Raw genomic sequence first — 16,927 nt, forward strand, 5'->3', positions numbered from 1 at the left:
AGAAGCCAAAAAATTGGGACTTACATAAAGAAAAGACGAAGTATATGAATAATGGAGAGATCCAAAAAGAAAATAACATGTATTACAAAGAGATGGAGAAAAAACATTCGTTCAAAAGAGCCACAGAAATTAATTACCTGGGAGCGAAAGCTGAAAATGGTCCCCAGGAAGGGGAGATAAAAAATAAAGGCAAAAATAGAAGGAAATAAAAAGTATGCAGCATTACGAACATTAATTGAGATCCAAACATGTATCAAGAAAAACAAAAATCAGAATTTATAAGACTGTTATCAGACCTACGCATGTGAAAAAGTCAGAAGCAGACCTTTTAGAAAGATGGGAGAGAAAAATGCAGAGAGCAATATATGGAGGTGCGAAAATAGAAGATCGGTGGAGAAAAAGAACCAATAAAGAATTGGAAGAACTGTATAAGGAGCTAACGATCAAAGCATAGGATAATACGATATTTGGCGCACATCGAAAGAATGCGAAATAAGAGTGAGGCTCCATCAGTGCGTTGCGTTGCGTCGCGTCGTTCAGTTGCGATGTTTCAACGGAACGACGGACAAAAAAACGAGGCCTCATCAATGGCCTGATGCATTGATCAGTTTCCGAATGCAAAACTTACATTGATCCGTTTCTGAATTTCTGCAACTTTGTAGTTTACCTACAACTTATTCATATTTCGTGCTAAGGGAGCGTTCAAGTATTACGTAACGCGATTTTTGAAGATTTTTGACCACCCCCCCTACTTTCGCACTGTAATGGCCGTTCCTCCCCACCTGCGTTACGTAATACTTGAACGGTCCCTAATATAAAAAAATACAGGTGTTTGAGTTAGCACGTGTAGACAGCTACCAGCAGTTAGTCTTTAAACAAGTGTTGAAACAAGAGCTTCGGTAAGCAGGTAAAACGAGTAAGGAACCTTACAACATCGTTCCCTGTGTTTCTTAATAAATTTTGTTTTCAAATTTTTTGATGAATAGGTATTCTTCGTTTTTATTTATAAGTACTTCCACAAAAATTAAAATTTATTAATCAGTTACATTTCCTAGTGTGTACTTGTGTAGTTCAAAATGTCCCCTTCAAATTAGAAACAAAAGAAGCAAAAAGCGAGGTAGAGCGGGGCCCGGGCCCCGCAGGGTCCTGAGCATGGTTGCTCGGGCTCCGCGGAACCATGCTCAGTACGCCACTGATCCTTGTGTTAACACATTCATTTCCCGTTCAACCGCGTTGAAGATTGAACGCTAAAAGTGAAAATGTTGAGCAAGCATGTAGTGATAGCGCAGATAGTGAAGTTGACTTAAATCAGTGCTTCTTAAAGACTAAAATCAAAGGTGAAAATAAACTTTTGCCATTTGAAGAAAAACAAACAAAGGAAAAGGGTAAGAATACAAAAATTTATTTTATTTTTTTATATTATTTTAAACCTATTTTTGTAATAGGAAAAATGGAAGATTACATGAGCGATCATATTAAACACATATTTTCTATGTTCCAGAAAGTAATGAACCAGTAGTACCAGTACCAGTATTATAAGAACAGTTTATATAATTATTACATGTACTTGCGCTGGCCAATTTTTTTTGTGACACTGACTGGAAAATACAGCGTGTTTTATATGTTTGTTGATGGATAATCTTTCATTTTTCCTACTATATACAACATCATCTCAGATGTAATGATTATTTAAACTTTTATGTTTAGATGGATCAATTTAGTTGCTTCATGCAAATTGAATGGCAAAAGTGAACCGTGTAATTTCGCCTTAACGTTCGGTTGTTGGCGACAGCCTCGGTAAGATGTTCATTGTCAATTGTCATTGTTTTTTGTTTTGTTAACGTTTTGTTGATCTTGATGTCTTGATCACATATCACATGTTGATTCCCTTGCCCTTCGTCCAGTTCCAGTTTATCTTTATAAATTATCTTGACATTGCACTATCACTATTTTTATAGTAGGTACATATTACCAATTTACCAAATAATTTTTAGGTTTTTATGCATAAAACCTGGTTTAATAAAATGGAAGTAAAACAAGAATTTGGTGAAGGCGAAGGCACCTGTAAAATAGAAATATTTTCTAATGAACCCGATGATGTTCTTGTAGATAGCTTTAAAAATGAAATTAAAGAGGAGCCCTGTAGTGATAGCGCAGATAGTGAAGTTGACTTAAATCAGTGCTTCTTAAAGACTAAAATCAAAGGTGAAAATAAACTTTTGCCATTTGAAGAAAAACAAACAAAGGAAAAGGGTAAGAATACAAAAATTTATTTTATTTTTTTATATTATTTTAAACCTATTTTTGTAATAGGAAAAATGGAAGATTACATGAGCGATCATATTAAACACATATTTTCTATGTTCCAGAAAGTAATGAACCAGTAGTACCAGTACCAGTATTATAAGAACAGTTTATATAATTATTACATGTACTTGCGCTGGCCAATTTTTTTTGTGACACTGACTGGAAAATACAGCGTGTTTTATATGTTTGTTGATGGATAATCTTTCATTTTTCCTACTATATACAACATCATTCTCTTTGCCCTATCCATGAGGGGTTGGTTGCTCTAATTGTACTTCTCCGTACAATTCTATCTTGGGTCATATCAATATTAATCCCGTTTACAAAGCTTGGTACTGTGTGGATGTGAAACCTGGCAACTGAATAAGCGAACAGAACAGAACTTGCTTGCACTGGAGATGGACTTCTGGCGAAGGTTGGCCTGCATCTCCAGAATCTCACATGTAACGAATGAACGAGTATGAGATATTATGAATAACCCTTTCGTGACCGGCTGAAACGATCTTGAGCTCATGTTTATGTGGGTATCAATATCAAAATAAACATATTTTTACTAGGAAAGATGATATAAATATGTTGTGTCTATAGTGTATTATCAGAGTAACTGAAATTATTTAACGAATTCGCGCTTAGTTTGCAATAGAATACCCTATAAAGAAGGCTGTGTATTTTTAGGACAAAACCGGTAAAGGTAAGTAAAAGATATCTTGTTTTTTATAAGTGTTTATGTTATTGTAACGGGGTTGTGGTATAGATAAAGTTTCAACTTCAAGATAATAAACAAGATTTAAGAAATTATTTGTTTGTTTGTAGAGATCTTGTCCCGTAATGTTTGAATATCACGATAGTGAGTTGCCGTCACACATTCAATTTTCAATAGCAGGAAATTAAAATACTAAATATTTATTGGTTTGACTTTTTATTAATTTTTCTATATTGTAATGATAAAAGTAGTTTTTCTAATTATTACAGGTGTGCCGCTCACCCACGATTTGGCTCTAGAGGTGTTAAATGATGGTAACTAGTCCGAAGATTTAGATGGCGAAAATGATGTTGCTTTTGACATTCAAATGTTTAAAAATAACACCGATGACAAGGATATTGAAGAAACTGTATTAGATGAAGAACCTGTATTGGATGAAGAACCTGTTCCTTCAACGAGCTCTTCTTCAGCAAAGAGGCAATGCAAAGACATGACATTTCAGCAAAAAATGTTTGTTCTATTTTAGTTAGTATGTAATAGCATATTAAACAATTATAAAAATAATTTTTATAATTTTTATATAATTTTTTACGTTTAATAAAAATGAATTTTTTCATACACTTACGATCCTGCATTCATAGAACATAAGCCCAAAGCGCACGAACGTGACATGTCATTTGTGACAGATTCAAACAATGAATTTTTTTTCTGCATTTTTTACACCTTTTTTAGATACTGTATATCGTATTTATTCAAAGGGAAACTTCATTTTCACTCAAAAAAAATTCAGGCCTGAAAGGGATAAGAAAACAAACATAATAGAAGAAGTCCAACAAAAACAACTTTGTTGGTATGGTAATGGAGGAACATTGACTCCCTGTCAGCTGATAACGGAATGGCAACCTCCGGAAAGAAGGAAAAGTGGCAGACCGAAAACTACTGGATAAGTAGAATCTTTGAGAGAGATCTACGACCAGGAGATTGGACAGATCAATGCGGCTGGAAAATAGGAAACTGAAGGCTCAGGATGCTATAAACAGATGTTATATAATGTACATATAATATATTTATTGAAAAATGAGCGAATCAAAATATGAATCTGCATATTTATGAATACTTAACACGTTCTGTGCAGATGGCATACTTGTGAGCGACATAGCGTGTATTATATAAGTAAGTGTTATATGGTAATCCCATGTAAATGGTAAATATCAACAAAACATTTGTTTTTTGTTTGCTTTCACATTCTTATTTTCAAATTGTTATTTTCAATTTCAAAATTATAGCAACATAAAGCTCCAATTATCTCCAGTGTACACAGTTTGGCCACGTTAAAAGGTTAATGTATGCTGATGATGTAGTTTTAGTAGGAAATAGTGAAAGAAATATAACACAAACTGGAACAGTGGAGACAAACTCTTGAGGAAAAAGGTTTAAAACTTAGTAGGACGAAAACAGAGTATTTGGAATCTTCATTTAAAGACGGAGTTACTACAAATAAAATGGTATCTTTGGACGGCGAAAAGCAATAATTTTAAGTACCTAGGATCGGTAATACAGAGTAATGGTGAAATAGGTGGAGATGCATGCAGTAGAATTAAGGCTGGATGAATGAAGTGGAAGGAATGGTGTGACAGAAAAATTCCAATGAAACTGAAGGGAAAATTCTATAAAACAGCCATAAGACGGGCTAAGATGTATGGAACTGAATGTTGGGCAGTAAAAAAGAAAGCAAAACAAGGAATGCATGTGTCAGAAATGAGAATGCTTAGATGGATGAGAGGGGTGACAAAAAAGGATAAAATTAAAAATGAGTATATTAGGGAAAGTCTAGGTGTGGTAACAATTACTGATGCCAAATGAGAGAGCATTAGGTTAAGAGACTACACTAACGTCCACACAGATATTTGCTGTGATTGGTCGTCATCTGTCATTTGTCTTTTGGCAGTGTTTGATGTTTATGTTTTGGCGCCTTTGGGCCTTTGTTTTAGATGACTAACTCTGTTTTAGATGACGCTGCAAGGTGTTTGGGAGAAACTTCAATTATCAAATCAAGGCATGAGGAGGAAATTAATGAATTTGTCAGAGAGAATCTAGAACAGACAAATGTGACCCAGGAAAAACCAATTGAAGTCTTATATTTAGTGTTGGAAAATTCTAGAGAATGAAAAATCGGAGAATATTCTCGATATGGAGAATTTTCTGAGAATGAACCCCATGACGCACTTAAGAATATTGTTGAAGATGAAAAATAGGGTTTTAAAAATCATGATCTTATATACAAAATTATGAGACGAAACAACAGTGTTCTTTGTATATAAAAAAATACAAAAACAATAGAAAACACAAAATTTCTTTGATAAAAAAATGAAATTTTCTTCTTAACCCCTTCGGTACGGTGATGCACCCGTGTGCATCATGCTTGACTGTCTGCTCAGTACGGTGATGCACACAGGTGCATCATGAGTTTTCGTTCGCCATATACGGCGGGCCACCATCTGAATCATATTTCAGGTATTTTTTTTCTGTCCGAATTACCTTATTCAAATCTAAAAGTGGGAAAACCACGCCCAAAGGTGGGCGATGTCCAGAAAGAGATTAGATTTAGTTAATTTGATTGGTGATAAAGTGATAAGGTTGTTTGGATGTTTGACTGATGGGATTGTGTGGGAGGTGAAGTTACTGTGCTGCTGTTTACAACTTACCTTACTATGCAAGATAATTCGGATGGAATTTCCCAGATTAGGAGACTGGGGCGATATCAAGCACAAAATAATCTGGGGAATTCCATCCGAATGATCTTATTTATTTTTTTTAATAATTTTTGTTTAAAATGGCATTTTATGGATGAAATTTAATTTAACTCACATAAAGAATAATAAATTTACACATGTAGAATAATAAATTTAATAAAAATAGTTTTATTTCTAAAATTAGTGTTATTATTCCATTAACTTTAATTAGTTGTAGTGTGATATGTACTGTATTTTAACAGACCGCGCGAAGCCGCCCGGTAAGCGCTCGAATCCGTATATAGGAGCCGACTTGCCCAATGACGATCCGGCACGAAGGGGTAATAGCATCCTTTAATAGCAAATAATCGATGTGGTATGATAAAAGATGAGACCTCAGATTCAGAATCTATTTCTATCATTAGCTCATCCTAGTAATCTGCAATCTGCATTTCAATGTACTGATGAGTTGTGGGATTTTGTTTTTCACGAGTGGCCAGCTCAGTCATGGATTGGTCTACGTCTAACAATTTTAAATTGTGAGCAATAAAAGTTACCTTATGAGCCCGTTCAGCAGTGAGCCGGTTTCTTTTAGAGGAGTGGACAAAAAAAACCATAAGTACTGAAACTTCTTTCAGTCACTGCACTGGATGAAAGCATGCTTAATAATATATCAACTACTATTTTAGTTAATTTTGTTCCGAAACATGTACCTTTTCACCATATGATTAAGTCTAGTTTTTCAATTGATTTTACAACGTATGGTTTTCCAAAAAATCCCTCCTTTGACCGATAAAGTGCCAAGTCTGCCATTATTTCAGCCAACTCATCACCATATTTTAAAGTTGCTAAATTATCTACAAACTCAGTTTCCTCAACTTGTTCTTCTCTGCTTAAATGAACACCCTTCTAAATATTTGCACGTTAATATTGCACCAAAACAATAAATATTGACACTGTCAACACCCTTGCTAGTGGATTGACAAAAACAATATACCTACATATTTTTTAAATTATAATAATTTGACTCGTATCTAGTTTTTATTTTTGTTTCGGTTTTTGAAAATATAGAAAAATTTTGCCGAGAATATTCTCGAGAGAATTTTCTGGCCGAGAATATTCTCGTTCTCGAGAATATTCTCTTCTAACATCACTACTTATATTACAAAGCTTAAAAAATGAAATGGAAGACTTAATAAATGAAGTGGAAGACTTAATAAATGAAATAAAAGATTTAGATGATGACAAAAGTGTTACAAAATTGCATGACGAATTAAGACGAATTAGGAGAGCTATTCAAGTAGCAAAGCTCAAGGCGAAGGAAAACTGTCAACAAAACATGAAGAACATTGTAAACACTAAATTTGAATATTTATTTAGCAAGTATTTTTTCTTTTGTGTCTGTATTGAATTTTTATTATAGTTGTCTAGGCTTTACAAGAATGTTAGTTGATTTAACATTATTATAGATTTTACTTGATTAGTAAAATAGTAAAATCTCTTATAGGATTATATATAAAGGGTTGCGAAAAAGTCTGGCCATACTGTAATTTCTCGGAAACTGCTAAAACGATTTTTATAAATTTTGGTGGGTGAGGGTCCATTTGCCTTAGCACACAATTCAAAATATATTATCATACTTACATTTATGATGAAATCTTAACAAAATTTAGTCTAAGGTTCTAGAAATAAAAGTAATTTTAAATTTATGCAAGGCAGGCCCATAACAGCAATTTTTATTTTAAGGCAGCTAATGAAAAAAATAGAGTGAAAGAGAAAGACTTACACATAGTATTGATTAATCTTGAGAAGGCATATGGCAAAGATACCAGAAACCTACTGGTACTAAGTAGGAAAGCAGTGCCGGCTGAATATGTGAGAGTGATGCAAGACATATATGAGATGGTAACAATTAGAGTTAGCGCGAATGCAGGTGAAACTGGAAAATTTTGTGTGAAAGCAGGGCTTCGTTAGGGTTCCGTGTTAAACTTGTAGTTATTCTCATTCGTGCTGTATCAGATAACAGCTGAACTTCAAAGGGAGATCCTTGGTTGTAGGAAAGTCTGAGAGTGAAGTGGAGGAAAACTAGAGCAGTGGAGACAGGCGCTTGAAGAAAAAGAATTAAAAATGGTATTCCAAATCCGCATAAAGTAGTTAGCTTTGATAGACAAGAACTCACAAAATGATAGTTTTATGTATGATCGATATTACTGAGCAATGGGAAAGTATGTTGAGATGAAAGTAATAGAATTAGAGCTGAATAAATGAAATGGAAAGAGGTAAGTGGAGTACTGTGTGAAAGAAAGGTACCAATAAAACTCAAAAGTAAGTTCTATAGGACTGCATTAAGACTAGCTATGATCTATGGGCGCATGGTACTGAATGTTGGATAGTAAGATATTGGCATGAACAGGAATTGTATATTGCTGAGATGTGAATGATTCATTAGCTGAGTGGAGTAGCTGGAAAAGATAAGGCCAGGAATGAGTAGGGGAAAGTGGTACACAGTGATACATGGTACACAGTGAAACACCGAAATTTATTTTTATATTTGGCGCCCTCGTAAAGCGCATTTGTAAAATCTACAGTTGCCCAGTAGAGTCGAATGTCGTTGTGAGCGTTTGCGTGCTTGGAATAGTTTTGCGAATAGTAATTGGACTTTATGTTTTGTAAAGTTATGTAGTAACTTAATAACAGTAGTTGAGATTATTTTTTTATTTATTAACAGCCGATTTCAAGCATTCTCACTATTAAAATGGCATTTTACCTATGTAATAATATAACCTAAAACACAATTTGTCAGATAACGACTCGCGCAGCAAAGTTTTAAATTTTATTGTGTGATTAGATTATTGGTACACACTGAAACAGTACTATGTGGTACACAGTGATACGCGTTTCATTGTGTACCGTAATATTATAAATTATTACCAACAATTTGTTGGTAATATTTTGGTATTTCAGATGATCAGAAAGCAAACGCCTGCAAATACAAAAAAAAGTTTAAGGGGTTATTCTACATGAAAGAATAATGACAGTTTGCTTTATAAACGTATGTCCGCAAATGCTTCGTTTTCCGAGATAGGGGGTGTTGAAATTTTTCTGACAAGCTGACGATTTATTCATTGCTTTAACACCGGTTGAGATATATGCAAATGCAATTTGGTGGGTTTTATGACGTAGTTATTGCATATTTTTTGACATACAATTAAGAATTTAATATTCACCATTGGTGCGCATATGGGTAATATGTGAGGTACTCCAAAACTGTTGTTACATAATTGAAACATGTTTGTTGTATTCTATTACTGTTTTGGGTTTTTGGACTTGTCCTCTTCATCATCTTTCTCCATCAAGGATAATTCATCTTCGCTACTGGGTTCATCTGAACAATTCGCCGAAAAATGTGATTCTTCTGAAAGCAACTCATATCATGGAGACACTCCTGTTCTCTTTCATAAGACATCGTCAATACTTATACCTACAACACTTCACAACTGAAAGTTAACTGGCAACGGTGTGATAATCTCGGGTAACAAAGTCAGTCGGAAACAAAATTCGTTTTTATAAGACATTTATTTTAAAACAAAACATACAAAAGAAATGATAATTAGCTTTAATTACTTATTAATTTCGTTATTTAAATATCATATATACCTGTAGGACTTTAATTTTTTCGGCGTTGTCACACACTCGAATAATCTGACATCATTGGTGGATACCGCTTGTCGACCATGACCCCACAGTAAACATTTATCAATTTTGACCATAGTGGATACCCGTTAACAATAAAAAATTAATATTGCCAAGGAGACATATTTTTTTCACCAAAGTGGCCTATACTTACGTGTTCTTAGATGTTATAAAAAACAATATTTAGAAAAAAAATTCAGGCCCCTTGGGCCACATTTTTTGGCCCCTGGGGCCTAATTTTTTTTATACATGGTGGCACTTTATTTGTTAACCCTTTCAGCTCCGCTGTAATATTTCCTTTGAATACTTAAGTGGCCACTGGCCAATAGTCATCTTTGGACGTGCATACGTGCATACGGTCACCCGAGTTGAAAGGGTTAAGTAAATCTCACAATAGCCACAGACTTTAATTTCTCTTCTTTAGTTTATGCATTAACCTTCTTTCTTATATAGTTTTGTTTTCATTTTAGGCTTTTCCCAAGATGACACTTTGGAAGTTACGAAACCAATAGACTTACATTTATGCAATAAAGAAAAAACTACGGGCCGACCTTCTCAAGAAAAAACAGTAAATTGTGAAATATCTGCAAAGCATTTTGCTACAAAAAATGATTTCAATCAACACATGAAAATTCAATCTGGAGATAGACCGTACAATTGTGACATTTGTTTTAAGCAGTTTTCTCAGAAAGTTCATTTGAAAACACATTTGAGATTGCACACTGGAGAAACGCCTTACAAGTGTGAAATATGTTTGAAGCAGTTCACTCATAAAATTTCTTTAAATACGCATATTCAAATTCACGCTGGAGAAAAACAATACAAGTGCGAAATTTGTTTTAAGCAGTTTACTACAGCAAGTCGTTTGAAAACACATTTAAGAGTGCACACTGGAGAAAAACCTTACCAGTGTGAAATTTGTTTTCGACAGTTTTCTGATTCAACTTATTTAAAACGACATATAAGACGGCACATAGGAGAAAAACCGTACAAGTGTGAAATTTGTTTTAAGCAGTTTACTCAAAGAATTTCATTAAATGAACACTTAAGAATTCACACTGGAGAAAAACCATACAAGTGCGAAATTTGTTTTAAACAGTTTACTAAAGCAGGTAACTTGAAAAGTCATACGAGATTGCACATTGGAGAACAATTTTACAAGTGTGAAATTTGTTGTAGACAGTTTACTCAAAGACATTCATTAAAAGAACACATGAGAATTCACACTGGTGAAAAACCATACAAGTGTGAAATTTGTTTTAAACAGTTTATTAAAGCAAGTAATTTGAAAACACATTTGAGAGTGCACACTGGGGAAAAACCTTACAAGTGTGAAATTTGTTTTAAGCAGTTCAGACAAAAAATTGCTTTGGATGCACATAGAAAAATTCACACTGGAGAAAAGCCTTACAAGTGTGAAATTTGTTTTAGGCAGTTTACTCACAGAAATTCATTACATCAACACAAGAAAAGTCATATGAGATTGCACACTGGAGAAAAACCATCATCAGTGGTGTCACAGCTCTTTATGAGCCAAAGCCTTCTTCAGAACAATCCTCCATTCGCCCCTGTCTTAGGCAACTCTTCTCCATGATCTAATTCCAATACAGTACAATTCCTCTTAACCGGTCACCTCGGGACTTCATACCTGGCCGGTTGCCGTTTTGGCCGGTTAATCCGAAGTGTACTTTACTTGCATACATATGTACATATAAAAAAATTAAGAAGTATTTTTTAGATATTTATGTACATATTTCATATGTATTTACATACATTAATGTGCTACATACATCAACAAATATGTACAAGTTTAAAAAGTAATTATTTTTAAAAAAGTCCGTAATTTTCTTCTGCTTTTTAACCTTCAGTGAATTTCTGTATGCGACATCCCTCCATTTTCTAATCACCAAAACATCTAATGCTGTTGACTCATGTTGCTGCTCAATGTATTTTAATGCAATTTCCATTGCATTTTTGGCTTCTTCGTGAGAAACCGTTTCCTCTCCTTCAACCTCACTACTCTCATCATATTCCTCTGGTTCTTTGGTTGCTACATCTATAATTTCGTTATCATTCAAAAATTCATTTTCAAGCTGATCATCACAGTTTATCATCCAATTTTCCACATCTTCTGGCTGTAATGCTTCGTTACCCGATAACTTTTGAAGGTCTTGTAGAGTGGATTTGTTTTCTTCTTCTTCAGTCCCTGCAATATTCGAGATCACAACTAGATTCTCAACATCTGGCCAAAGTTTTCTCCAAGATTTAACAAACGTTGAAGAGGGCATTTCTTGAAATGCTGTAGCTAACATATAGATAACGTCCTTGATATTGATATTTTTGATGACTTCTAAAAGACTTTTGTCTTCACTCTCCGAATGTTGCAGAATTTCAGAAACAAGTTTACGCCTGTATCGTCTCTTTAAGCTTTCGATCACTCCTTGGTCCATCGGTTGCACTAAGCTTGTCACATTTGGAGGAAGAAAAACTAATTTTATGTCATCTACATCGCAGTCATGAGGATGGGTTGGAGCATTGTCTACCACTAGAACTGCTTTGATAGGCAAGTTTACACTTTTTAAACGTTTTTTAACTTTTGGAACAAACTCTAAATTAAACAAGTCTGAATTCATCCACGCTGATTTTTGTGACGTATAATAGACCGGAAGGGAAGATGGATTCAAGTTTTTGAATGCCCGTGGTTTAGCAGACTTGCCAATAACGAAAAGAGGAATTTTGTGAGTCCCTGTTGCATTCGAACAAACGGCCACTGTAGTACGTTCTTTGTTCTTTGTAAAGCCAGAAGCAGACTGTTCATGACTACCTAGAAAAGTTGTTTCTGGTAACATTTTAATGTTTAGCCCGGTCTCGTCCATATTATAAACTGGTTCTGGAGATAATTTCTCTGTTTCAATCATTTCACCAAACTTAATCTTGAATTCTGTCGCACCAGAAGAATCATCAGACAGTTTTTCTCCACTTACGTGTGCGAAATGAATTCCGTGTGCTTCTTCCATCGATTAAGCCAACCATCACATGCCACAAATTCGCCTCCATTATTAATCTTCTGGTGGATAGCCAAAGCTTTTTCTTTCAAAATTGGGCCGCCAATCAGTGTACCTCTTCGACGTTCCTGAAGAAACCAGATCCACAAAGCTTCATCGACGACCTCGCAAATCGATTTTTTTCTCGTACAACGGCTACCCAGATTTTTATCAGATTCCATTTTCGAGCAAAACTCCTCAATGGACCGTCTATCTCTTCGCCAGTCATTTACAGTGCTTTTTCCAACATTAAATTCTGCACATATTTTCGCCACGGATTCACCATTATCAATCCGCTTTAGCACTTTTAAACGTGTCTCCATCGAAACCACAATTCGTTTACGCTTTGCACTCATTGGGAAAGTATGTTATGTACGTGCGTACCCACAGCAGAAACAAACCAAACTGATCAAAACGACAAGTACACAGTTTATCGAACGTCGCGAAAACACGTCCACACTCCACACACTAAAGTCGATTGACTGCTCTTTCATGTTTGCCGTCGGTTACCGTCCGGGGAAGCCGAATCGCCTCGCCGCGCCGGTGAATTTCTTGGCGTTCGGCTGTTGTAAACAGGCCGGTTAATCCGTTGACCGGTTAATGCGAAGCCGGAATTATACTGTAGATTATAAATCATTGTTCAAGTTGTCTTGGTACCTAAGTCTCGGTCTTCCTCTTTCTCGTTGTCCTATCGGTCTTCTTCGGTCAAAAACTTTTCTGACTATGGCACCTTCCTCTCGCCTGATTACATGCCCTATCAATTTAAGGCGTGCTACCTTAACGAATTTTACACCTTAAGGTTCTCCAAAACTTCTATAAAACTGAAAGTTGTAACGACTGCGCCACAAACCTTGTTCGTTTATCCTCCATATATTCTTCTTTTTTTCGATTTTTCGCTCGAAACGTTTGAGCAGTTCTTGGTCATTTTGTGTAAGTGACCAAGTTTCTGAACCATATGTTAGCACTGGTCTCATTAGTGTTTTATAGATAGTCAATTTAATTTTTCTAGGTAGTTTTAAGGCCATCTGTTTTCTTGAGCCATAGTTACACTTATTGACGAGCACTATTCTTTTAATTTCTTCACTGACATTGATATTTTTAGGTAGCAGCGAGCTTAGTTATATGAACGTGGCGACACCTTCGAGTTCTAGGTCGTCAATTATTATTCTTGTAGGTGTCGGGTTGCTTGCCCTAGTGCAACACATATATGTATTTGGTCTTTTGAACATTTATATTTAGTCCCATTCTCTGTGCAGATGCTCTTAACGCAATGCTTCAGTCAGAGCTTCTGTGAACCTGTCTATGTTCTCTCCGAGAATTTGTACTGATTTGTTTAGATAGTACCATTCGTATTAATCTGGGAGAAAAATCAGTTCATTCAAGCAAATAATTTGAAATAACATTTGAGTGTGCAAACTTGAGAAAAGCCTTACATATGTGAAATTTGATTTAAGCAGCTTTCTCGGTCAAATCATTTGAAACGACTTACGAGATTACATACTGGAGATACTCTAAATGATACAGCTATCAAATATAACAACAACCCCAAATATCTAGGCCTCATACTTGATAGAACACTCACCTTCAAAAGTCATCTTACAAACGCAGCCGGTAAACTGAGAACAAGAATCTATAATAACAAAACTTGCTGGAACAACTTAAGGCACTTCTGCACACACACTTCGGACCTCTGCTCTAGCTTTGGTTTTTTCAGTGGCAGAATATTGTACACCAGTATGGCTAAATAGTGCACATAAAAACAAAATCGATGTCCCCCTTAATCAAACCATGAGAATAATCACTGGAACAATAACATCCACCCCAGTGAGATGGCTCACTACTTTGAGCAATATTGCTCCGCCAGATCTACGCCGTAGAGCAGCATTAGTGAGAGAGTACCAGAAAATTGTAGCCAACGTACAATTACCAATACATCAGATATACCACACAGCTCAAAAGAGCACAAGCGACTGACATCTTGAAATCCTCAAATCAGATCTGCACGAAAAATTGCTGATTCTTATGATATACATAGGCAATGGTTAATTGCAGATTATATTCAGATATCCACCCCAATTCAAGGTTTCATCGGATCAAATCTGCCCCGGTCCACCTGGACGAGGATTAATCGCATACATACATGAGACATGGTAAATGTGTTGATTTGCTATTCAAATGGGGTCGTGCGGAAAGTCCACAGTGCGATTGCGGATCATCTAGACTAGACTCTAGACCAGGGGTGGGCAAATACTTTTAAGCGCGGGCCAAAATGAAATATTCAAAATGTCCCCGGGCCGGAGGACTATACCCAGTATGTACGCTAATGTTTTTGGTGGAGGTTTTTCTCTGGCCAAGAAATTTTTTTGACAAAAATACGTTAAGTATCATTTTAAAGCATTTGGAGAAAGACATTTTTGACTGTTAATAATAATAATAAATTGTCTTTCTGGTGTGTACATGCGAAGAATTTGTTCCCAGTAAAATTACGAAATTTTTAATATGGTCCATTATATTATTAAGCCATAACAAGAATCCAGATAAAAAATGAACTTCAGAAATTTGATCAAGAATGGAGTAATCAAGGGCAGCCTTTTTGAAGATGAGAAAATTTCTGAGGAACCAAAGACTCAATCTGCAAATCTGTTATCGGATGGTAAAATGTTATGTCAAGTCAACCATCATAGATGAAATTCAAAGGAGGCAACTGATCTGGTATTGTCATGTACGACGTCAATGGACGACGACAGGCTGCCAAAACATATTTTAAAATGGACGCCAAGGAAAAAGAAGGAAGAAAGGAACGCCGAAACAATCCTGGCTAGGCGGCATTCAGAAGGCAATGTCGGAAAGGAACCTTCACCCTGACGAATGTAACGACGGACGAAGCTGGAAACTGGGAACCGAAATCCGGGATAATAATAAAAATGTTATGTCCACTCTATTCTTCTTTATTGGATTGTTAATGCTGACTTAATGAAAAAGCTGCAAGCTTTTGACATGTGGCTTTTTAGGGGAATTTTGAAAATACCATGGACCGATCATATTACGAACGAAATGGTGTTGCACAGAATGGAAAAGGAACAGAGAACTTTTGACCATCATTAAAAGTAGAAAGACAGCAATGAGAAAGGGCACATACTTAGAAATGATAACGCAAGTAAGTTGTTGCAGCAGCTGATTATGAAGGGTAAAATCGAAGAAAAAGGGGTCCTAGAAGACGACAAATACCTTGGCCGAAAAATAATCGCAAATGGACCGGGTTAAACACACAGACGCTTTTAAGAAAAGCAGAAGATAGATATTCATTATTTATACGAACACTAATACTGTTGATTTCAGCAAAATCGCATAAAAGAGATTGAGAGCGTAGGCGCAACATTTCGGACCAATGCTTTTTAAATGCATTCATTTTTTTTTCGAATCCTGAGAAAACTAATAAATATTTTTGAAAAATTACATTATTACCGAGAGCCCAAAGTCCCTTAGACTAAACAAAAATTTTTTTGAATGATATATTTGAAATTAAAAATCATACCAAATTTTCTCTTTTTTTTTCACCTCTGTGATAAACATTATAGAAGTTTTCAGGGACTTTCGGCCCTCAGTAATAATGTAATATTTCATTCTGCGTTTAAATTTTTCAAAAATACTTATTAGTTTTCTCAGGATTCGAAAAAAATGAATGCCTTTAAAAAGCATTGCGCCTACGCTCTTAACAAATTGCTTGCGGGATTTCTCAATGGGCCGGATAAAGTAAGCAAAAGGGCCGGATCCGGCCCGCGGTCCGGCTTTTGCCCACCCCTGCTCTAGACAGACTATAAGCCATTGTGTGTCAGACTGCCCAAATCGTGTCTACCGTGGAAACCTCCAAGACTTTGTGGAATGTTCCCCAGAAGCAATTGCATGACTGTAAATTAGACCTTAATATTTAGTTTCATTCATTCTATTAGTGTTGCCATAATATATTTGTGTATTTATCGTACTGTAAAAGTCCATACGCTAAATAAAAAATATATACCATAAAATTTGCTTTTTTTCATTTATTGCGATTTTTCGATTTCCCTCAACTTCAGAGGAATGGATAAACGTAGCAGATGATCTCCAATCTTTGCATCAATTTTGTAATTGCATAGCAGCGACAGACGGCAATTATATCACCATAAGAAAACTGTCAAAATCAATGTCCCAATAATGATTATATTATGATTACGGTTCTATAGCATAGTTATATTCTTCTTCTTGCAGTACCGTCTCCTATCGGAGGTTGGCTACCATCACAGCAATCTTAACTTTGTTGGCTGCAGCTCTGAACAACTGTATTGAACTGCACCCATTTTTATTTATTTAGCGTATGGCAATTTGATACACAACATTATCGCACATATGTTATAGTCTAACATCTAATGCATTAATATATTCAATCGACGCTGGTGTTGCAGAGGCGAAGT

General features: G+C 35.5%; 1 protein-coding gene across 1 annotated transcript; it reads left to right on the top strand.

Annotated features, from left to right (window-relative positions):
• The first annotated feature begins 1,839 nt into the window (after nucleotides 1-1,839).
• On the top strand, nucleotides 1,840-16,504 carry LOC114331605 (zinc finger protein 501-like). Its single transcript, XM_028281213.2, has 2 exons — nucleotides 1,840-2,253; nucleotides 9,906-16,504. The coding sequence occupies exons 1-2, from the start codon at nucleotides 2,001-2,003 to the stop codon at nucleotides 11,027-11,029; spliced, it is 1,377 nt and encodes a 458-aa protein (XP_028137014.2). The 5' UTR covers nucleotides 1,840-2,000; the 3' UTR covers nucleotides 11,030-16,504.
• Nucleotides 16,505-16,927: the final 423 nt, after the last annotated feature.

The sequence above is a fragment of the Diabrotica virgifera genome, chromosome 2 (assembly GCF_917563875.1).
Source record: "Diabrotica virgifera virgifera chromosome 2, PGI_DIABVI_V3a".
Classification (NCBI taxonomy): Eukaryota; Metazoa; Arthropoda; class Insecta; order Coleoptera; family Chrysomelidae; genus Diabrotica; species Diabrotica virgifera.

Bases quoted from the DNA above. Each gene is read 5' to 3' on its own strand.
- LOC114331605 (XM_028281213.2), top strand. From the start codon at position 2,001: ATGCATAAAACCTGGTTTAATAAAATGGAAGTAAAACAAGAATTTGGT. The intron at 2,254-9,905 runs GTAAGAATACAA...TTTTCATTTTAG, and splicing joins AAAACAAACAAAGGAAAAGG to GCTTTTCCCAAGATGACACT.